This window comes from Elgaria multicarinata, chromosome 3 (genome assembly GCF_023053635.1).
Source record: "Elgaria multicarinata webbii isolate HBS135686 ecotype San Diego chromosome 3, rElgMul1.1.pri, whole genome shotgun sequence".
Taxonomy (NCBI): domain Eukaryota; kingdom Metazoa; phylum Chordata; class Lepidosauria; order Squamata; family Anguidae; genus Elgaria; species Elgaria multicarinata.
This window is the reverse complement of record NC_086173.1, coordinates 157,197,339-157,221,078: the sequence shown is the minus strand read 5'-3', so window position 1 is coordinate 157,221,078 and position 23,740 is coordinate 157,197,339. Positions and strand designations below refer to the sequence as shown.

General features: G+C 44.9%; 2 protein-coding genes across 2 annotated transcripts in view; both read right to left on the bottom strand.

The window, feature by feature from the left end:
• Positions 1 to 8,831, bottom strand: part of LOC134396962 (zinc finger protein 420-like) — a 46,850-nt gene extending 38,019 nt beyond the window's left edge. The window contains exons 1-3 of the mRNA XM_063123575.1: positions 8,762 to 8,831; positions 7,343 to 7,861; positions 7,046 to 7,175 (exon numbers count right to left, since the gene is read on the bottom strand). Coding sequence (XP_062979645.1) covers positions 7,046 to 7,175; positions 7,343 to 7,747 — 535 coding nt within the window. The 5' untranslated portion in view covers positions 7,748 to 7,861; positions 8,762 to 8,831. The remainder of the gene's footprint in view (positions 1 to 7,045; positions 7,176 to 7,342; positions 7,862 to 8,761) is intronic.
• LOC134395616 (zinc finger protein 197-like) overlaps positions 1 to 20,988 on the bottom strand; it is a 148,595-nt gene extending 127,607 nt beyond the window's left edge. The window contains 2 exon segments of the mRNA XM_063121774.1: positions 16,889 to 17,515; positions 20,916 to 20,988. Coding sequence (XP_062977844.1) covers positions 16,889 to 17,413 — 525 coding nt within the window. The 5' untranslated portion in view covers positions 17,414 to 17,515; positions 20,916 to 20,988.
• Positions 20,989 to 23,740: the final 2,752 nt, after the last annotated feature.

Genomic DNA, 23,740 nt, shown 5'->3' with positions numbered 1-23,740 from the left:
TTGTAGTTTTTCTCATCTGTGTGAGTTCTTTGATGTAGATTGAGACTGTTGTTCCGACTGAAGCTCTTTCCACACTCCAAACAATGATATGGTTTCTCCCCTGTGTGAGTTCTTTGATGTAGATTGAGATTGTTCTTGTGACTGAAGCTCTTTCCACACTCCAAACAATGATATGGTTTCTCCCTTGTGTGAATTCTTTGATGGCTCTTAAGATATTGACTATTTCTGAAGCTCTTTCCACACTCTAAACATTTGTAGTGTTTCTCATCTGTGTGAGTTCTTTGATGTAGATTGAGATTGTTCTTGCGACTGAAGCTCTTTCCACACTCCAAACAATGATATGGTTTCTCCCCTGTGTGAATTCTTTGATGGCTCTTAAGATACTGACTATTTCTGAAGCTCTTTCCACACTCTAAACATTTGTAGTGTTTCTCATCTGTGTGAGTTCTTTGATGTAGATTGAGACTGTTGTTCCAACTGAAGCTCTTTCCACACTCCAAACAATGATATGGTTTTTCCCCTGTGTGAGTTCTTTGATGTTGATTGAGATTGTTCTTCTGACTGAAGCTCTTTCCACACTCTAAACAACAATATGGTTTCTCCCCTGTGTGAGTTTTTTGATGTTGACTGTGATTTTTCTTCTGACTGAAGCTCTTTCCACACTCTAAGCATTTATATCTTTTCTCACCTGTGTGAGTTCTTTGATGATAAATGAGAGTTTGCTTGCTGCTCAAGCTCTTTCCACACTCCAAACAAAAATATGGTTTCTCACCTGTGTGAGTATTTTGATGGAAGGAGAGCTGTGACTTCCAATAGAAGCTCTTTCCACGTTTGGGGCATTTATATCTTTTCTTCAATGTGTGAATTCCGCAATTAGCTTTAACATTTGATTCAGAATTGAAAGTTTCCTTATGCATATGGAACCTACTCTTTTCCAGTCTTTTATGGATTTTTTCTTGCATTGTGATATGTTTGCAGGCATTGCCCTCAGCAGCAGAGGAATCATTCCTCATACTGTGATGTAGTTCCGTTTTCCTTCTGTGCTGTTTGCTATTTATACATCTGTCACTTTTTGGTGACATCTCACATTGTTCTCTCTTGTTCTCCGCTTCCCACCTTTCAGCTTCTGCAAAGAAGATATGAAATTGTTGGAAGACTGAGTTAGCCACAGAACATCAAATAGTTGAGCACCCTGAATTAATGATTTAGATAAAGCGAGAAACGGAAAACATTTAGATGGGATGTTGTTCTTACTGTGCAAATTAACAGCTCAGGTGCTCAACCAGGAATATCTGAGCCTTTCAGATGAGATGCAATGTGGAATAGCTGTAGGCTCAGCACCTTTACTCAGCACCTCTCCCAAATGGCCCACTGTTACATTTGAGATGGCTCTGCTAAGCAATTAACATAATGTAAACTGCCCAGAGAGCTTTGGCTGTGGGGCAGTGTATTATAATATTAATATTATTATTATTATTATTAATAATAATAAAATAACAATAACAATAATAATAACAATAATTCACCAACAACTGGCCATCAAATTCAACCTTATCAAACAACCTACACCATACTATATACTCACCCGAAACAATCTTGGAAAATGCAGATCATAAAATATACTGGGACAGAACAATTTATACTGACAAAACAATATCTTGCAACCGACCAGACATAACTGTCATAGACAAAAAAGAAATACACACATACCTCATTGACATAGCAATACCGAATGACAAAAATGTTGTTGAAAAGGAAGAGGAAAAGAGAGGAAAATATACACCACTGGCCATGGAAGTCAAAGAACTATGTAGGCTCAACACCTCCTTTACTCAGCAGCCATCCCAAATGGCTGAGTTTTACATCTGAGATGGCTACGCAAAGCCGAAGACAGCTTCGGCTATGGGGTGGTTTGTTTGTTCTTTAATGGACCCCAGGACTGTTGCTGTTTAAGTGGATACTGTTGTTTTATACTGTTGCTTTTATATTTTTGATGGTTTTAAATTCTGTATACTTTTTAATATTCACTGTTTCTAACTTTTGTAAACCGCCCAGAGAGCTTTGGCTATGGGGCGGTATATAAATTTAATAAATAAATTAAATTTGTTAACTGGATGCTGATTGTTGTTTTGATTCTGTTGTGGTTTTTAACTATTTTGTATTGCTGCCTCACTAGTATTAGTTCCTGTTTGGATTGTTGTTTAAGAGAATGGCAGGATTATGAATGTTTTAGTACAGTGGTTCCCAATTAACTAAGTACTGCGGACTAGGGCTGTGCTCCGCTCCATTTCGGGTCGTAGATGCGGGAGCAGAGTGATCCGATCCGCCTCCGCCAAAGGCCGATCCGACATTGATGATTGGGAGTCATTTGTGTCGATTTTCAAAACTTTTCATCTTGCGGTTTGCTTGCAATTAATTTTTATTGAATGGGTAAAGCAGGAGGGGGGAACCTATTTTTTTAACGTTGATTGACAGGTTCATCTCCCAATTGTGATAAGTGATCAGCCTATGAGAAGCATCCTCCAATCCCAATGTTGGGGTGGGGGGGGAATAAGCAAAACGGGATACTTAGTAACTTTTCTTTCTTTGTCTTTGGCTCGGACTTTTTTTCCGTTTGTAGTGGATTGGTGAAGCAGTAGCCCCAGCAAACTCACACACACAACCTTAAATAATATACAAAGTAAAATAACAGATAGGCAACACAGCACTGCAAGGTACCCACCATAACCTTGTTGAACAACTGAATAGATGTGGTGCAAGTAGATGATGTGCTGTACGGCATGTGGACCACCAGTGCCCACTGCCCTTGAGGGTCATCAGAACCCTCCAAAGGGGAAACAGTGGAAGGAAGCCAATGATTTGCACGAGTAGATGTGTGATATGGCTTCTCAAAGGCAGGTACCTAGACAGGACTGGCCAAACGACTGGTGGCACAGTCCACTGTCCCACTGGGCACATCCACTTTCCCCTTACTAGTAATAAAGTCAGCGTTTTTGTTCTAATTCTTGTTGTGATTATTAGTATTTTTATGGTTATTGTTATTACAGTTATTGGCTGGGCATACCCTGGGGTGTGTGAACTGTGACGGAGGTGTGTGTGTGTGGGTACATCTTGAAAAACCAACACGTTATAGCACTTTGAAATGAGTGGATGGCATGAAAGAAATTAAGTTTTTAGAAGTATTGCGACCCAAGTGTGGCAATGCAAGGTCTGAGTTGTTTATCCCATGAATAGCTATGTGCTGTACGCTCACCCAGCTTAATAATTTTCTGTCTTGAAGTTCCCTGTGTTCATTTTTGATGTGGTTACCTGAGAGGAAGATTCTGATTTATGTTTAAATTTAAAAATTCCCCCAAAATCAGGGCATGATCTGATTTCCTTCAAAATGGGCATGAATAAGGATCTATGTGGAAGCTCTCCTGGTGCCCTGGTGCATGTATGTACCTGGAAAAATGATGGAGATGCATGCATTTCTGTAAATGGGGGGGGGGAGATATCTTTAAATATTCCTCAAAAATCAGAGCATGATCAGATTTCCTTCAAAATGGGCATGAATAAGGTTATATTTAGAAGCTATCATGGTGCCATTTTGATGTTTCTAACTTGAAAAGTGACAGAGATGTATGCAGTTTTGTTAATTGGGGTTATGGTTGAGGGTTAAAACATTAAAAATTCGCTAAAAATCAGGGCATGGTCTGATTTCCTTCAAAATAGGCATGAATAAGGGTCTACCATATTTCTTTGATTCTAAGATGCACTTTTCCCCCCATATAAACATCTCTAAAAATAAGGTGTGTCTTAGACACGCGGGTGCGGTTATTATTCTTAGAAGCAAAGCTTTTTTTCTGTTGGTGGTACTGAAATTAGCGTGCATCTTACAACTGATGGCGCCTTACAATCGAAGAAATATGGTATGTGGAAGCTCTCATGGTACCCAGTTGCAAGTGTGTATCTGGAAAAATGACAGCGATATATGCATTTCTGTAAATGGGGGGAATCTTTAAATATTCCCCCAAAATCAGGGCATGATCGGATTTCCTTCATAATGGGTATGAATAAGGATGTAATTATAAGCTATCCTGGTGCCCATTTTAATTTTTCTAACTTAAACACTAAAAAAGTTATAGGCGTTTTACATTTTCAATGCACGTCTATGTAGGGGAAACGTAGAGATCCAGATCCAGCTCCGCCGCGGAGCAGACCGGAGGCGGATCATCCCAAAGTGGAGAGGACCTGATCCGAAAGTTGCAGATCGGGATCCAGAACAGATTGGGGGGTCCGTGCACAGTCCTACTGCGGACCCCTTGTTTTTCAAATGCCAAGCCATGGACCCCATACTTTTGAAAAAATTGTTGTCTCTATGGTAGTTACCTGTGCGAAGCAATTTTTTGGAGAAAATAAGGGGTAGCCCCTAATAAGCAAAGGATTTTAGGTATACTAAAAAACAGACCATAAAATTTGTGATATTACCACGCAAAATGACAATGATTTAGTTAGGAATATAAAGACGAATTTAATTCTACTAACGTCTAGTTTACAATTGAACAAACTGTGACCTGTTGAGCAGCTACTAAACCTAAATGTGATGGGAGAAATCATGCCTCTTTTTGTCCTGAACAATCCCTTCCACATTTGGTTTAATATTCCCTACTTTTAATCTCAAATCTGGATCAACATCAAGCCGATTTCTATGCTTGTTCTTCATATAAAAAATGTCGAAAATGTTTGTTCACAAAGATATGTGGAACAAAAGGGAACTAGATGTTTCAAAGCTTTTTCACCTAACTTCTTATAATCAGGAAAAACCTTCGCGCATGACGTCACCGTCGAAGCAAACAGAGAGTGGGAGACGGCATATTTTCTTTTATTAAAATGCGGACCTTGCAGAGCTAATAGGTGAATGGTGCCACGGACCCCCTGGGTGGGTTACGTGGACCCCCTGGCGTCCGCAGACCACCAATTGGGAACCACTGTTTTAGTACTTAAAATTGACAAGCCTTGGAAGACTAATAGAAGAGATCTGGATGTGCTGAATTATGCAGTTGAAATCCACAAGGCCCCTGCAGGGGAGGCCTTCATCTGTGCCTTGAAAGTGTGGCTGTTGTGGGCTGCCTTTCCCTAACCAGTGTTTTACTGATGTGACTTTTTGAGGCTGAGCTGTCTTAATGTACCTTGTGAAAATGTTCTGGCATGTTTGAGGCCTGTCTCTTTTAGTTGCCTTAAACTAGTGTTAATGATTTGATGATTTAAGTAAGATTCAATGTATCTTTCTTGCTTTTGAAAACGGCCTTCTGAAGGCAGTCTCCTGAGAGGCAGTTTCAAAAAATTAAATAAATGTCTCATATAGGATATGTGCCTGAAAATGGTAATATTATCTTCCCCATCATGACTGCATTTGAAACCCAACAGTACAATGACCAGGAAAACAGGGAGCCTTACCCAGAGAGGCCACGATGCCACGGTTCTCCTGCATGACCTGCCTGTGCAGGGCTCTCTGGTCAGGATCCAGCAGGGCCCACTCCTCCTCCGTGAAGCACACGGCAACCTCCTCAAAAGTCACCAGAGCCTGGGAGAAAAAAGAACATGTTTCCATCTCAAATATAATTAAAGAGTGAGGTGGCTGGGCGTTATACTTGCTTGCGATGAAAACCGATTGCTGGGGGAAGAACAGAAAGGAATGGCTATGGCCCTCTTGTCTCCTTCGTGTGCTTCCCATCAGGCATCTGGTGGGACACTCTGAAAAACAGGATGCTGGACTAGGTGGGCCTTGGGTTGAACCCAGCAAGGTTCTCTTTAGAATCTTAGTTTTGCTAGAAGCAAACAGAGGCTAGAGATTCTGGCCCTAGGAGGTCAGCAGGAGATGGAGACACTCAGGCTGTTCCCTACCTGTCTCCACAGTGGTCTTTCTGCCTACCTGATCCGGTTCCACTCTATCACGAATAGGAAGAGATGACTCAGTACATATTTCCTGCATCGTTGCTGTCCCTGCGTGAGACAAACATAACAACATAAGCAGAACCCTGCTGGATCAGACCAAGGGTCCTTCTAATCCAGCACTCTGTTCCCACAGTGGCTGACCAGCTGCTGACTAGGGACACACAAAGAGGACATGGTGCAACAGAAACCTCTCAGCTATGTTCCCCAGCAACTAGTATATACAGGCTTCCTCCCTCTGATACTGGAGGTTGCACTTAGGCATCAGGGCTAGTAGCCACTGATAGCCTTCTCCTCCAGGAATATATCCAATGCCCTTTTAAAGCCATCCAAATTGCTGGCCATTACCACAACGTGACAGTGAATTCCATAGTATAACAACAACAACAACAACAACAACAACAAAATATTTATTTGTTACCTGCGTCTCCCTTTGGATCGAGGCGGGGTACAACACAACTCTGCACCCTGTGAAGATGTCCTTCCTGATCGATGGGAAGTCAATGGGAAAGCCAGTAGTACATGTTTGTCTCACATGTTTGACTACTACAAATGTGTTGTTCTAGAACCCCACTGTGGAGCTCTTAATTTATGTAAATATGATTTTGTATTTTTACACTCTTGTATTTTTGTTTAACTCTTTATTGTATTTTAAATTATCTATTTTTATTCCATTTACATACTGCTCATCTTTTTTACTTGTATTTTTTTAAACTATGTTAAATTGTGACGGTGTATCGCTTTTAGAAATAAAGATTTCATTCATTCTAATCTCCAGGGAAGTAAGTCTCATTAGCACACAAAAGGACTCACTTCCCAGTCAAATGGATAGAATTGCACTAGAAGAGATGCAAGTCTGAGTACACTGGGGCGCTACAAGATGCTGTATCTTCAATTTGCGTTTTGAGAATGCAGATGGGTAAAAATGCACATGCCTGGATTTTAACTCTTAGCTACAAATCAAACTGTTGGTGTCAAAAGCACCCTCCCACCCATGTTCCCCAAACAACTAGTATATATGGGCTTACTCCGGTGGAAAACATAAAAGAGCCCAAGGTTTTCCTCCATTCCCAGGTGGAACACAGCCCCCTGCTCCAACATGGATCCTTACCCTGCAAGGTGGAACATCTATCACACTCCGGCTGGATCCCTCCCCTTCGCGGGACAATCTCTAAGGTGTCCAACGGAGCCTCTTCTGCTGCCGGGAAACCAGGTCCCACTTCTGCAAACAGACTCCGTATCTAAAGCACAATAAGGATTCGAGAGGGTAAGGAATAAAAAAGGAATGAGACGGTTGGGGAATGGGACATCTCTCCACAGGGGATTTCTAGAGGAGGCTGGGCAATGAGTAGAGAGTTTGGGGATACCCTCCCTCCCCTTCCTGAGCCCTGGGATGGAATGCTCTCACCTGCTGCTTCTGGTCCTCTGCCCGGCTCGGAAGGAAGCCTTCTGCCAGGGCCACCGCCTGGGAACTGGTCTCTGCTCCGCATTCTCTCACCCAGCTCGCCATCTCTGCTGGCAGGATGGTCAGGAACTGCTCCAGGATTACCAGATCCAGGATTTGGTTTTTCGTGTGCTGCTCTGGCTTCAGCCACTGACGACAAAGACTGTGGAGTTGGCTGCAATTTTTTCTGGGGCCCTGGGCTGCCTGGTAGTGGAATTGCCTGAAATGCTGGAGCTGCAGGTCTGAGCTAGCCATGTCCACATCCTGGAGCATCCCAATTGTTCTTTCCCAGAATTCCCCACTGCTCTCGGTCTTAACGGAATCAGGGTCTATTTTTGTTTCGGGGCAGTCTGAGCCCTGCTCAGCCATCTTTGATCCGAGAATTCCTCCAAAGAGACCACAGAAGCTCTTACCTCTTCTTTATCCAGGCAAAGATCGTCACATGAGGCAGTGCTACTAAGTGAACCACCCAGAGAGCTTCGGCTATTGGGCGGTATAGAAATGAAATAAACAAAACATTAAAGAATGGAAAAGACCCATCACATTTCTCCCTGATTTTCAGAGGTGTACTCCCTCAGCAGATGAAGGCTCTATGCCTAGCCATCAAAGCTAGGAGCTGCCTTACTGGAACACTGTCAAAAGTTCTCACAAGAGGAGACCAAATATTTTGTGCCCCATAGAAAACCTGGGTCAGTGCTCTGTTGAGGTTTTCTTTTTTCCTGTTCAGAATTTTAACACCTCTTTTTTAAACTCTCTTTCATTCTCCCCTCTCTATTTTACTTCTTATCCACCCTCTCTTCCTGACAGGACTCTTCTTCCTGTCAGGAAGAGAGGGTGGATTTTCATCAAAGCTTTGGTCGAAGATCTTTTACTGCCTTTAGCAAAAATCAAACCCACAAACGACCAGGGATGTGTCTCCTCTTAAGCCAGCACTGTCAGTAAAATATCAGTAATAGTCATTTAAACGATCAAGGGGGGACCCACATGTGCAGGAGAGGGGAAGCAGTGTCCGATTAAGGGGGCAATTATTTTAGTCTGTGCAGTTCAGTTTAATACCTGGACTTGATTAATGGACTCAGCCTTCAGATCCCCCTTCCCCAGATGAAAGGGGCCAGCTGGTCTGCTGAAAGGAAGAAGGGAAGGAGCGGCCAGGCACTGTGTGTGGGGCGGGGGGATCCCCACCGGATCAGCCACACCGATTTCCTCCGAAGGGGGTGAAAAGGGGGAGAGGGTCCAGCTTCCCTCCAAAACATGAGATCAACCCCGCCTCTGACATGCTGGACGGGGGAGGCTCTTCCCCCCCCCCCGCTCCTCCCTCTCTTGCCCCCCTTCCCCGGCAGCCCACGGACCCCCCCTTCTCCCCAAGGCGAGCGGGGGTCTCACCTGGTCCCCCGAAGGAGGCACCGACACATCACCTGAAAATCCTCTTTCCTTGGGAGGAAAGAAGGAGGCGGGACAGGAAGAGCGTTAGGGGGAAACGGGCATTTCCTGTGGAGGACACGGCCCCTCCCCTCTCCTCCCCAGCAGATCCCCCTTGGAACCTCCTTCATCGCTTTAACCCCCGCGAAGCAGGAGCCTTTCCGGCATCTCCCCAAGCGAGCCCGTGGAAACATCTCTCATGGCCCCACCTGGGCTCCTGGCAAGGGTCTCTCCGCGACGCCCTGGATGTTTCCTCTTCTTGCTGTAGGAAACTTTAGGGTGGCCCTACGGAAAGGAGGACAAGGGCTCCCGCAGGTTTAACAGTGGCATAGAAAGGGGAATTTCAGCAGGTTTGTCATTTGTAGGCACGCAGCGCCTGGTGAAATTCCCTCTTCATCCCAACAGTTAATACTGCAGTAGAATCATAGAATCATAGAATAGCAGAGTTGGAAGGGGCCTACAAGGCCATCGAGTCCAACCCCCTGCTCAATGCAGGAATCCACCCTAAAGCATCCCTGACAGATGGTTGTCCAGCTGCCTCTTGAAGGCCTCTAGTGTGGGAGAGCCCACAACCTCCCTAGGTAACTGATTCCATTGTTGTACTGCTCTAACAGTCAGGAAGTTTTTCCTGATATTCAGCCGGAATCTGGCTTCCTTTAACTTGAGCCCGTTATTCCGTGTCCTGTACTCTGGGAGGATCGAGAAGAGATCCTGGCCCTCCTCTGTATGACAACTTTTTAAGGATTTGAAGAGTGCTATCATGTCTCCCCTCAATCTTCTCTTCTCCAGGCTAAACATGCCCAGTTCTTTCAGTCTCTCTTCATAGGGCTTTGTTTCCAGATCCCTGATCATCCTGGTTGCCCTCTTCTGAACACGCTCCAGCTTGTCTGCGTCCTTCTTGAATTGTGGAGCCCAGAACAGGACTCAATACTCTAGATGAGGCCTAACCAGGGCCGAATAGAGAGGAACCAGTACCTCACGTGATTTGGAAGCTATACTTCTATTAATGCAGCCCAAAATAGCATTTGCCTTTCTTGCAGCCATATCGCACTGTTGGCTCATATTCAGCTTGTGATCTACAACAATTCCAAGATCTTTCTCGTTTGTAGTATTGCTGAGCCAAGTGTCCCCCATCTTGTAACTGTGCATTTGGTTTCTATTGCCTAAATGTAGAACTTGGCATTTATCCCTATTAAATTTCATTCCGTTGTTTTCAGCCCAGCACTCCAGCCCATCAAGATCACTTTGAAGTTTGTTTCTGTCTTCCAGGGTATTAGCTATCCCACCTAATTTTGTGTCATCTGCAAATTTGATCAGCCCTGCCCTACTTTGTATCTGGTCACTCTCGCTATACTAGTGACCTGATAAAAGTTATATTTTTCTATACAGGAGCTCTTCCCTCCTTTTCATAGGGTCACCCTATGTGAAAGTGTTTTATCTTTTGTTTTTGCTTGTAAAACATTGTTCTGTTTTAGATTCTGTTCTTGTCTGCAAACAGAGAACAATGTTTTACAAGGAGGCTCAAAGGGTGACAGGAGGTGCAACCAGGCAGCCCAGGACACCGAAACCGTAAGCGGGTGGCGGAAGAAGCTGCAGTGCCGCTTTCTGTATACCTGCTCACAGGCCCATGCCGTTTTACGGGGCTTACTTCCCGGGAAATGTCTATAGCAGCTTTCCCCATATTTTATGTTGCTATTATTGGGATTGGGATTTTTAACTTTTAAAATGTTTTGTGGTTTTAATCTGAATGACTGATAAGAAGTTCTGCCTTGAAAGACAGCATATTAATGACCATGTATAGGACTTGGTTAGGGAAAATATATATAGAAGTACTTAAATGATGTATGGGACTTAGAAGAAAAAACCCCAATCTAATCATGAAGTTAAAGGCTTTCAGTTTCCTCTTTATTTCCCTGAAAACGACTCGCCTTCCCTGCTCAACTCTCTTGTCTGAAAAGGTGGTTGCCATTAGCTGGATTTTAATGTAGGTAAAAAGATTCACATTCATTGTCAGCTCTAAAATGTGGCTGGGTGGGTGGGGCTGAGAGAAGAGGGTCTCTGTTGACCTCCGCTTCAGATTGTCTCCACTGCTTGCCAGCCTCTGCACCATCAAAAATATAAAAACAGTATGAAACAATGGTATCCATTTAAATAACAACAGTTCTGGGGGCCATTAGAAAAACAAACTTAGCATATGTTGTTAAATGCTGTTAAATGCCTGGGAGCAGGGGAAAGTTTTGACCTGGCGCTGGGGCCAGTTGAGCCTCATGGGGAGATCATTCCATAATTGGAGGGGGGGCACCACTGAAAAGGCCCACTCCCGTCTTGCTATCCTCCGAGCTTCCTTCAGAGTAAGCACTGTTAAAGCCGATTTCATTTAATGTTTGGTAGGTCTAATTAATTTTATCTTTAAAAATAAACCTCAAAAATATACAGCAATAAGTGTTTGCCTTTACCCTGGCCCTTATAAGTGTTTGTATTTGTATTTCTGGCCATTGAGGAAGACCAAGGGTCGAAACGCATCTGGCCAAATGGATCAAGCAGCACCTGGTGAAATTCCCTCTTCATCACAGCAGTTAAAGCTGCAGGGCTCCTGCAGCTTTAACTGCTGTGATGAACACCTGCTGTTATACCCTTTTATATGTATCTGTTAAAGATACAGGAGCCCTGTCCTCCTTTTCATATGGTCAGCCTATTTATCGCTTCAACCAACACGGGATAGGCTTACCTCTGGTCTTAAAACTAGCAGTTTTTGTGATCAATGAATGTACTTTGGGTGAAGCTACACAGATCGGAAGCAAAGGCTACGGCCTTAACAGACTTGCACTGTGATCAGCATTGTGATCAGTGTTGCAATGTCACAAATTGTCCTTGCTTGAGATTTAGCCCTCCCCACACAATTTTTCATATTCTTTCAGACACATATGGAGATGTAGAAGGTAGAGTGCCTGGAAGTAGCAAAGAGGCCCACGTTTGTCATGCCTAGCCCTGTTCCCCCTGGGGTGGAAGAAGATGTTTCAGGTGATCAATCAGAATCAGACTCTGAAGTAGAGGAGTTGGCGCCAGACACAGACCAGGCTATAGCAGTGGGGGAGGAAGCTCTCACAGGCTCTTCACCAGCTGGGAGTGAACCCTCTCCAGAGCTTATCTCCCCAAGGGAAACAATACAATCAGTGGGAAACCAATATTCCTCCAAAGGAGAGTGTACAGAGAGGTTAGCCGATCCTAGAGTACGCCACAGACTAATACGGGTGGAGCAAAAGGAAGGCGAGAGAAAGTCGGCCTGGCTGGCATCCCATCAGAAGCTGCATCACAACTAGTCTCTCTTTAGTTTATGCGTCTTGGGAAAGGGCTTTCCATTCTTCTTGAAAAGTTTAGTTTGCATAGTTTTGCCTACGGGAAAGTTCCTAGAGATTATTTATTTATTTAAAACATTTATATCCCACCCTATATCAATAAGATCTCAGGGTGGCATACAGATAAAAGCATACAGTATAAAAACAGTAAATATACACAGCTAAAAACAAATTAAATCATAAACCAAGTTAAAACAATATATAATTTAAAAGCAGTAAAACTATTAAAACAGTTAAAACAATGTGCCTAGTGAATTCAACCATTAAAAGCTTTGTTAAAAAGCCATGTTTTCACGTGGCACCTGAATAAAATCAGCATTGGCGCCAGTCGGGCCTCCAAGGGGAGGGCATTCCACAGTTAGGGTGCCACAACACAGAAAGCCCTCTCCCTTGTCCCAACATAGCAAATGTGTTGTGCTGGTGGGATGCGGAGAAGGGCTCCTCCAACAGACCTCAAGGCTTGGGCAGGCATATATAGGGAGACACGCTCCCTCAAGTATCGAGATCCCAAGACGTTTAGGGCTTTAAATGTCATTACCAACACCTTGAATTCCGACCGGAAGCGTATAGGCAGCCAGTGTAATTCCTTTAAGACCGGTGTTATGTGGTCTCTATAAGATGTACCCACCAGCAGTCTAGCTGCTGCATATCTTGCACTAGCTGCAACTTCTGAGTCATCTTAGATTCTCTTCAGGTGGGAAGAGATGTTTATTGCTTGAATAAAGCTTTGGGGATTACTTAGCAGGGGGCCGTTATTGTCTCCCAAGAAGGCGGGAGGCTTTGAGAAACACGACAACATTGTCCTGATTCTGGATTACCTTATCCAACCCAGGTGTCTTTTTAAACTAATTTTTATTGTAAATCTCAACAAACACAAACAAAAGGAAGTGAGGAACCAAAAGAACCAAGAGGAAAGAAAGCATGGAACACGCCTTAAAAGTCTCATTTCAATTATTACAGCATTCTAGAAAAAGTGGATTATAGATGAACTTCAATAAAAGCAGGCCAAATAGCCATATGTATGTTCATCTGAATCTTACTGCAGTGCTAGAGGAATTCTACCACACTTGCTTTACATGCAGTCACATGTGCTATCTGACAACATAAAACCACATTTCAAAGCTAGAGGAATAGGCATTGCACATAGAATCCACTCGATTTCCTCGGCAACATCAAATCCATCTGAAATCAGCTCCACTGGCAGCACTGTAGCTTTAGAATGATGCTGAGTATGCATGACTTAATTTGACTGCAATTGCTTTAATGGGGCAGGAAAACCTTAATAACTTTTGACTCATGTAGAACCTCACCAAATCAAGGAAAAACTCCTTTCCTCAATCGGTTTTCACCAAAGTTGGACAAAAATATACGATCTTGCCTTTCCAAAAATTGGAGTTTTAAGATTTCTCCCATGTGTAAGTGCTTTGAGGAAAAGTGAGATGTGAATTCTGACGAAAATCCTTTCCACACTCCAAACAATGATATGGTTTCTCCCTTGCGTGAGTTCTTTGATGATGAATGAGATTTGTCTTCTGACTGAAGTAATCAACATTAACTTTCCCCACGCATATGGAACCTATACTTTTCCAGTCTTTGATGTATTAATTCTTGCACTGTGATATGTTTGTAAACATTGTCCTCAGAAGCAAAGGAATCAGTCCTCATATTCTGATGATTATTGAGTGTTTGCTTGCTGCTCAAGCTCTTGCCGTACTCCAAGCAATGATATGGTTCCTCACCTGCGTGAGACCTTTGATGATGAGTGAGATCTGTCTTCCGACTGAAGCTCTTCCCACATTTGGGGCATTTATATCTTTTCTTCAGTATGTGAATTCTGCAATCAGTTTCAACATTTGATTCAGAGTTGAACGTTTTCCTATGCGTATGGAACCTATATTTTTCCAGTCTTTTATGTATTATTTTTTGCATTGCAATACGTTTGTAGGCATTGACCTTAGCAGCAGAGGAATCATTCCTCTTACTGTGATTTATTTCCATTTTCCTTCTCTGCTGTTTGCTGTTTATACATCTGTCTCTTTTCAGCGGGTTTATACATCTGTCTCTTTCACAGGGTTGCCTCTTATTCGCCACTTCCCACCTGTCACGTTCTGCAAAGAAGATATGAAATTGGTGGAAGATTGAGTTAGCCATAGTATGTCGAATGACTGAGCACCCGGAATAAACGATTTCGAAAAAGGGAGAAATGGAAAATATTTAGATGGGGTGTTCCTACAGTGCAAATTACCAGCTCGGGTGCTGGACCAGGAATATCTGAGCCTTTCAAGAAAGATGCAATATGGAATAGCTGTAGGCTCAGCACCTCTTTCACTCATCACCAAACCCAAATGGCCCAGTGTTACATTTGAGATGGCTCCGCCAGGCAATAAATCTAATGTAAAGCACCCAGAGAGCTTTGGCTATGGGGTGGTATAGAAATGTCGTCATCTTCACCGTCATCTCCAAACCTCATGGTTTTCAGCCTGGAATATTTGTCACCACTTGGGAACCTTCCCGTCTCTCTTTTGTGGCTTTGTAATATCAAACCTGGGTCCACGCTACAGAACCCTCCTTGGTCTCCTGAGCTGCCCACTGATGACAGGATTCCACCTGCTTTTCAGAGCGTGGCAAACCCCGGAGTTCTGTTGCTCTCTAAGAGAATCAGTTCTCTTTCCCATCCCTCCACCCCAGCTAAAGGGATGTAATTTGGGCCTCTGGATGTCTACGTGTCAGGAGACTTTCTGCCTTCTGAGAGAAAGAGAGAAACAGCTGAGTTTGGGTTCTGTTAACTAACTTCATGTTGGGGTGCTGGACGGGGGGATCTGATGGTGGGTCAGTGCTGTGTTTGTATTCGTTGCAGCTCTTAATGTGTCTGACAATCTGTTAACTGGATGCTGATTATTCGTATGATTCTGTTGTGTCTTTTTTAGTATTTTGTAGTGATGCCTCACCAGCATTAGCTCCTGTTTGGACAGTTGTTTAAGGGAATGGCAGGATTATGACTGCTTTAGTACATAACAATTGACAAGTGGTGTAAGACTAATAGAGGGGATCTGTCGGTGGTGAAGTATGCAGTTGAAATCCACAAGGCTTTGCAGGGGAGGCCTTCATCTGTGCCTTGAAAGCGTGACTGTCGTGGGGCTGCCTTTCCCTAAACAGTGTTTTGCTGGTGTGATTTTTTGAGACTGAGCAGTCTTAATGGACCTTGTGAAAATGTTCTGGCCTGTCCAAGGCCTGTGTCTTTTAGCAGCCTGAAACTAGTGTTAATAAGTTGATGATTTAAATAAGATTCAATGTATCTTACTTGCTTTTTGAAAACGGCCTTCTGAAGGCAGTCTCCTGAGAGGCAGCTTCAAAATACTAAATAAATGTCTCATATAGGATATGTGGCCAAAAATGGTAATATTATCTTCCCCATCATGATTGCATTTGAAACCCAACAGTACAATGACCAGGAAAACAGGGAGCCTTACCCAGAGAGGCCACAATGCCACGGTTCTCCTTCATGACGTGCCTGTGCAGGGCTCTCTGGTCAGGATCCAGCAGGGCCCACTCCTCCTCCGTGAAGCACACGGCAACTGCCTCAAAAGTCACCAGACCCTGGGATAAAAAAGAACATGTTTTCTTCACAAGGATGATGTAAAGTGAGGTGGCTGGGCATGATACTGCAGGATTGAAACTTTCTTGCTAGGAAAACCAGTTGCTGGGGGAAGAACTGCAAGGAATGGCTATGGCCCTCTTGTCTCCTTTGTGTGCTTCCTATCAGGCATCTGGTGGGACACTCTGAAAAACAGGATGCTGGACAAGGTGGGCCTTGGGTTGAACCCAGCAAGGTTCTCGTTAGGATCTTAGTTTTGCTAGAAGCAAACAGAGGGAGAAAGAGATTCTGGCCCTAGGAGGTCAGCAGGGGATGGAGACACTCAGGCTGTTCCCTACCTGTCTCCCCAGTGGTCTTTCTGCCTACCTGATCCGGTTCCACTCTATCACGAATAGGAAGAGATGACTCAGTACATATTTCCTGCATCGTTGCTGTCCCTGCGTGAGACAAACATAACAACATAAGCAGAGCCCTGCTGGATCAGACCAAGGGTCCGTCTAGTCCAGCACTCTGTTCCCACAGTGGCTGACCAGCCGTCAGCCAGGAACCCACAAGCAGGACATGGTGCAACAGCACCCTCCCACCCATGCTCCCCAGCAACTAGTGTATACAGGCTTACTCCCTCTGATGCTGGAGGTTGCACTTAGCCACCAGGGCTAGTAGCGATTGATAGCCTTATTCTCCAGAAATTTATCCAACCCCCTTTTAAAGCCATCCAAATTGGTCGGCTTCTTGTGGTAATGAGTTCCACAGTTTAGCTCTGTGCTGTATGACGAAGTCCTTCCTGACTGATGGGAAGCCGATGAGACCAGGTGGAACACAGCCCCCCCCCATGAATCCTTACCCTGCAAGGCAGAACGCCCGTCATGCTCCGGCTGGATCCCCCCACGTTGCGGGACGATTTCTAAGGTGCCTGACGGAGCCCCTTTTGCTGCAGGGAAACCAGGTCCCACTTCTGCAAACAGACTCCGTACCTGATTCAGGAGCAGAAGGAATTAAAAAAAAGGAATCAGACTGCCAAAACAGTTGCGGAATGGGACATCTCTACTCAGGGGATTTCCAGAGGAGGTTGGGCAATGAGTAGAGAGTTTTGGGATACCCTCCCTTGCATTATTTTCCCTTTAGATGCAATGCTCTCACCTGCTGCTGCTCTTGCTGCTTCTGGTCCTCCGCCTGGCTCAGGAGGAAGCCTTCGGCCAGGGCCACCGCCTGGGAACTGGTCTCCGCTCCGCATTCTCTCACCCAGCTCGCCATCTCCACTGGCAGGACGGTCAGGAACTGCTCCAGGAGCACCAGGTCCAGAATTTGGTTTTTTGTGTGTCGTTCCGGCTTCAGCCACCGACAGGAAAGATCGCGGAGTTGGTTGCAGGTCTCTCGGGGGCCCTCAGCCGCCTGGTAGCGGAACTGCCTGAAATGCTGGAGCTGTACATCCAAGCTGGCCATGTCCTCACCCTGGATCATCTCCATCGTCCTTTCCGAGAATTCCCCACTGCTCTCGGTCTTAATGGAATCAGGGTCTATTTTTAGTTCCGGGCCAGCAGGGGTGACCATGTCCACGTCCTGGATCATCTCCATCGTCCTTTCCCAGTTTTCCCCACTGGGCTCAGTCTTAATGGCATCAGGGTCTATTTTTGGTTCAGGGCCAACTGAGCCCTGCTCAGCCATCTTTGATCCGTGTTCCAAGAATTCCTCCAAGGGGACCACAAAAGCTCTTCCCTCTTCTGTATCCAGGCAAAGATTGTCAAATGAGGCAGTGCTACCAAGGCTCTGTAAAGGAAAAGCATTGTTATGCTAAAATATATATATATACTGTCAAGACAAGATGAAAATGGGCAGGACTCCAGCTAGTAAGCAGGTCTTGTCCTAGAACAAAAGGCAGGCGAATGCCAAGGCTCAAAGAGAAACTAGAGACTTGGGGAGAATCCTTCACCTGTGAAACCTCTGACCACAATCCTTCACTGGCTTGAGAGTCGGAACATTTCTCACACCCTCCACCCCCACATACAGGTACACCTCTAGCCATTCACCCTGCTAAAAGGACATTCCTACTCTTGGCCTCTCTCTTACTTCTTTTTCATCCAAGCTCCCAGCCACACACCCTCTCCATGAGATCTTCTGCTGCTGCCATATTCTACTTCAGTCTCTCTGAGCTCCATCACACCTATTTCCCCCGAGTTTGCCTCCGTGTTTTTTTACCTCCGTTTCATAAGCGTGGCAAGCGCTCCTCCCTTTCACGCCCATCACTATACCAGTGAACTCTTTTTTCACTTGTTTACTCTCCCGCTGCCATTGTGCCCACCCTGCCCTTTCTCCTTCCCCCTCCAGTTTATTGGCTCTTTTCGTTGATGGACATTGTGATCATGTGGCAGCCTAACCCCCTCACCTATTGGAGCACCTATGGGAATTAACCAAAATGCTTATAGCTCCCTCATTTTTAAAGAGAAAGATGAAATTTGGGACCGTGAGAGCTCTTAAGTAGGGCTTTAGGCATGGCAAGTTTGAATAAGATCAGTTCATCCCTTGAATTTTTAAGGAATTTTTAATTCCCCCCATCCCAATCATTCCTTCCCATTAACATACACACACACACCGATTCTGCACAGGGGTAGTTTAAGGCAGAATCGGAGATGTGTGTGTTCAATGGAGCTAGGTTATTGCCCAGGCTTGATTCCCTTACTCAAGACCTCAGAAGTAAGCATAGGGTTGCAGAGCACTTCTTTCCAGTTTGCTGTTTTAGACTTAAAAAAAAAAGCTTCTGAGTGACCACACTATTAAAAGTCAGTTCTATATGTGTTTACTCAGAAGTTTACTCTGTTTAATGGGGTTTACTCAAAGTTAAGCATGCATCTGATTTTAGTATGACTTGAATGTAAATGCAGTTGAAATCAATGGGATGTACTCTTGAGTAAGGGAATCAAGCCCGGGCAATGAATGAGCTCCATTGAACACACACGCACATACCTGTGATTCTGCCATAAACCTCCCCTGTGCAGAACCGGAGAGGTGTGTGTGTTAATGGGAAGGAATTATTGGTGTGTGTGTGTGTAAAAATTCCTAAAAAATCAAGGGATGAACCGATCTGCTTCAATTTGGCATGCCTAAAGCCCTACATAAGAGCTCTCATGGTCCCAAGTTTCGTCACTTTATCTTTAAAAATGAGGGAGCTACAGAAAAAGAGGGTGGGGTTGGAGCAGCAAAGGTATGTTGGAGTGGCTCAGCATAAGCCCATTAGTTCGACAAAAGTGTGGAGGAGAAGAGCCAGCCCACCCTCCTCTTTCATCAGCAAGCTCTCCCTTCAAAGCACAATCGCCCAACAAGGGGAATATCGAGACAACGGCACTACACGGGGGCTGAAGGGCACTTTAATTCCATTTGACGGGGGGGGGGGGAGAGAAATCTAGACTTTCCCTGCTCTAGGAAAACACGAAAAAGGGAGGGGAAGAGGCAGTGTCTACAGGACAGGCACACGACATGTGAGGCAAATCAGGCATGACAAGAGTACGATAAAATGCTGGTATGATGGAGCCCTCTGTCATTCATCTACCTAAAAATTGGTTTGAATTAAGGCTATCGGTCCTTTAAAGAAATCTTTGTGGATTAGTCACCTGTTTTTTAAAGATAAATGTATTAATCAAAAGAATCCATGAATGTATAGAAGGTAGAAATTCTGATGAATACATACATTTCTCCCTAGACATTGTTTTACATATCTGACGCCAGGTGAAGACCTTTTTATTTTCCCATATTATAACATTTTATCATGCTAGTGTTTTTTTTTAACTGTTGTGGGTTTATATTGTGGTTTAAGTTTTATACTTTAAATTGTACTTTACAGTTTTAATTTTTTGTGAACTGCCCAGAGAGCTTTGGTTATTGGGGGATATAGAAATTAAATAAATAAATAAAAATTAAATAATGGAAAAGACCCATCACATTTCTCCCAGATTTTCAGAGGTATATTACCTCAGCAGATGGAGACTCCATTCCTAACCAAGGCAAAAGTTCTCACAAGAGGAGACCATAAGTTTTGTGCCCCATAGAAACCCTAGGTCAGTGCTCTGTTAAGGTTTTATTTTTTCCTGTTCAGAATTTTAACACCTCTTCTTTTTAAATTCTCTCTGATTTCCCCTGTCTGCTTTGTTGTAGTAGTGGTAATAATAATAATAATAATAATAATAATAATAATAATATTATTTATTTCTTACCCTTTGGATCAACACATTTTTTAAAATTCTTGATTTTACATTAATCTGGGTAGGCCTGCCGGAAAAGGCTAGTCTTCAAAGCTGCCTTAAAATCACAGAGGGAGTTAATATTACGAATCTCCTCCGGCAGGCCGTTCCATAATCCGGGGGTGACAGAAGAAAAGGTCCTCTGGGAAACTGATGTCAGCCTAGTCTTGGCTGACTGAAGTAAGTTCTCCCAGAGGACCTGAGTGTGCGGGGCGGACTGTATGGGAGAAGGCAGGTAACCTGGACCCAAACCATTTAGGGCTTTAAAGGTAATGACCAACACTTTGTACTTTGTCTAGAAACTAATTGGCAGCCAGTGGAGTGATTTTAATGTTGGGGTAATATGCTCACCCCTAGATGTACCGGTGACCAACCTGGCTGCCATATTTTGAACTAGTTGAAGTTTCCGAACTAGGTACAATGGTAGCCCTATGTAGAGCACATTGCAGAAGTCAAGCCTTGAAGTTACCAGCGCGTGCACAACCGTCTTTAGATCTTCTGACTCTAAGAAGGGGCGCAGTTGGCGTATGTGCAGAGGAGGGGAAACAGGGCCCGATTAAGGGGGGCAATTATTTTAGTCTGCGCAGATCAGTTTAATACATGATGGATCGTGTTGATTAATGGACTCAGCCTTCAGATCCCCCTTCCCCAGATGAAAGAGGCCAGCTGGTCTGCTGAAAGGAAGAAGGGAAGGAGCTGCCAGGCACGGTGTGTGGGGCGGGGGGATCCCCACTGGATCAGCCACACCGATTTCCTCCCTATGGGGTGGAAAGGGGGAGAGGATCCAGCTTCCCTCCAAAACATGAGATCAACCCCGCGTCTGACATGCTGGACGGGGGAGGCTCTTTCCCACCCACCCCGCTCCTCCCTCTCTTGCCCCCCTTCCCCGGCAGCCCAGGGACCCCCCCTTCCCCCCAAGGCGAGCGGGGTCTCACCTGGTCCCCCGAAGGAGGCACCGGCGCAGCACCTGGAAGGAGCTCCAAGTCCTCTTTCTTCGGGAGGAAGGAAGGAGGCGGGACAGGAAGAGCCTTGGGGGGGAGTCTGCATTTCCTGTGGAAGACACAACCCCTCCCATCTCCCACAAATCCCCCTTGGAACCTCCTTCTTCGCTTTAACCCTTACGGAGCCACGCAGCAGGAGCCTTTCCGGCCTCTGTCTAAGCGAGCTCATGGAAACACCTCCCCTGTTCATCACAAGTTAAAGTTGCAGGAGCCCTATCCGCCTTTGTATCTGGCCACGCTAGCTATACTAGAGTAACCAGATAAAAAGCGACAGGAGCCCTGTCCTCCTTTTCATAGGGTCACCCTATATGAAACTGTTTCATGTTTTGTTTTTGCTTGTAAAACATTGCTCTCTGCTTTAGCGGCTGTTCTTGCCTGCAAACAGGGAACAATGTTTTACAAGGAGGCTCAAAGGGTGACAGGAGGTGCAACCAGGCAGCGCTGGAGGACATTGAAACCTTAAGCGGGTGGTGGAAGAAGCTGCAGTGCTGCCCTCTATGTATCTGCTCACAGGCCCAGGCCCTTTTACAGTGCTTACTTCCCGGTAAATTCTATAGCAGCCTTCCCCGTACTTTGATGTTGCTATTATTGGGATTTGTATTTTTAGCTTTTAAAATGTTTTATGGTTTTAGTCCAAATGACCTGAGAGGACATTCAGCACTGAAAGGCAGCATATTAATGATGTATCAGATTTGGTTGGGAAAATATATAGAGAGGCAAACTTAAATGATGTATGGGACTTGCTCAGGGGGAAAAAAATCCCAGTCTAATCACAAAGTTAAAGGCTTTCAGTTTCCCCTTTAGTTCCCTGAAACCAACTCGCCTTCCCTGCTGAACTCTCTTGTCTGAAAGGTGGTTATTGTTAATCACACCCATTTGGTGTAGGTTCTGAGGTTAAAAAGGACCACATTTACAGTTATCGTTAGCTGGACTGTAATGTAAAAAAGATTCACACTCATTCTCAGCTCTAAAATGTGGCCGGGGTGGGTGGGGGTGGGAATGAGAGAAGAGGGTCTCTGTTGGCCTCCGCCTCGGATTGGCCCCACTGCTTGCCAGCCTCTGCACTCCCTGGCCTTTCCCCACTGGGCCCAATATGCCTCCAAGAAGGGCGCAAGCAGAGGCTGCTGCTGCGGCTGCTAAACCCTTGGAAAAGAGCAGAGCCCCAGGGCTTGATGGGCCTTCCCCAAGCGTAGGGTGACCATATGAAAAGGAGGACAGGGCTCCTGTATCTTTAACAGTTGCATAGAAAAGGGAATTTCAGCAGGTGTCATTTGTAGGCATGCAGCGCCTGGTGAAATTCTCTCTTCATTACAACAGTTAAAGGTGCAGGAGCTATACTAGAGTGACCAGATTTAAGGGAGGGCAGGGCACCTGCAGCTTTAACTACTGTGATCAAGAGGGAATTTCTCCAGATTCCCCATATATACAAATGACACCTGCTGAAATTTCCTTTTCAATACAACTGTTAAAGATGCAGGAGCCCTGTCCTCCTTTTCATATGGTCACCCTACCCAAGCGGGGGCTGGCCTCTACAGTTGCCTGACAAGCCCCCCTCCTAAGTTTCCTATTGTTCTTGGCTGGGACTGAATCCAGATGTTAGTGGAATGGCTAGTGGCTGTGAGACTGGGCAGGTGGGGCTATGTCTCCTAGACGAGGTCACCCTCCATCACTAAAAGAGGAGGGGCCACCCCAGGAGGATCCTGGGAATCCCACAGCAGCAACAGCAACATCATGGAGTGCCTTCCCCACCCCCCACCCCACAGAAGGTGCCTCTGGTAAGATGGCTGCAACTTCTCCTGGAAGCCTGAGGCCTGGTCCACATCATGCCTGCTCTAACAAACTCTGCATGGGATTCCCAAAGGGCTGCTAATGTAGGGCTGCCTCTATAGAGGTTCCAGAAATGTCCGACTGCCGAATGAACTATCCAGAGAATAAATGACATTGCAGTTTAAGTCTATGGGATGGTGCAGAGACCTGCTGCTCCATCTCCTGCTGCTGTGGCCAAAGAATGGTTCTGGACTCAGTGAGGGTGCAAAATGTTCTGCTAGGATGCTAAAAGCAATAAAAAGGCTTTCTTCAGATACGTGAATAGTAAAAGACACAGGAAAGAAATGGTGGTTCAGCTGCTAAATGAGGATGGCAAATTGCTAACAGATGACAAAGAAAAGGCCAAAGCGCTCAAATCGTACTTTGGCTCAGTCTTCTCCCAAAAGCAGGTATATGACCCGACTGAAAAAAGTGAAGTAAAGGTTGAAGGGGCAGGATTGCAGTTTGAGAATTATAAACAAATGATCAAGGAACAACTAATTTCTTTGAATGAGTTCAAATCTCCAGGGCCCGATGAACTGCATCCTAGAGTAATGAAGGAGCTGGCGGAAGAACTCTCGGAAGCATGGTCTATTATTTCTGCTAAATAATGGAAGACGGGTGAAGTGCCAGACGACTGGAGGGGGGCTAACGTTCCTATCTTCAAAAAGGGCAAAGGAGGAACCTGGGAATGACAGACCAGTCATTCTGACATCCATCCCTGGGAAAATTCTGGAGCAGATTATAAAGAAGTCAAACTGTAAGCACCTTGAAAACAATGTAGCGATTACTAGAAGCCAGCATGGATTTGTCTACAACAGATCCTGTCAAACTATTCTGATCTCATTTTTTGATCAGGTAACCTCCCTCATGAACTGTGGGAAAGCTGTGGACATAATATATCTTGACTTCAGCAAAGCTTTTGGCGAAGTGCCCCATAATATTCTGATTCA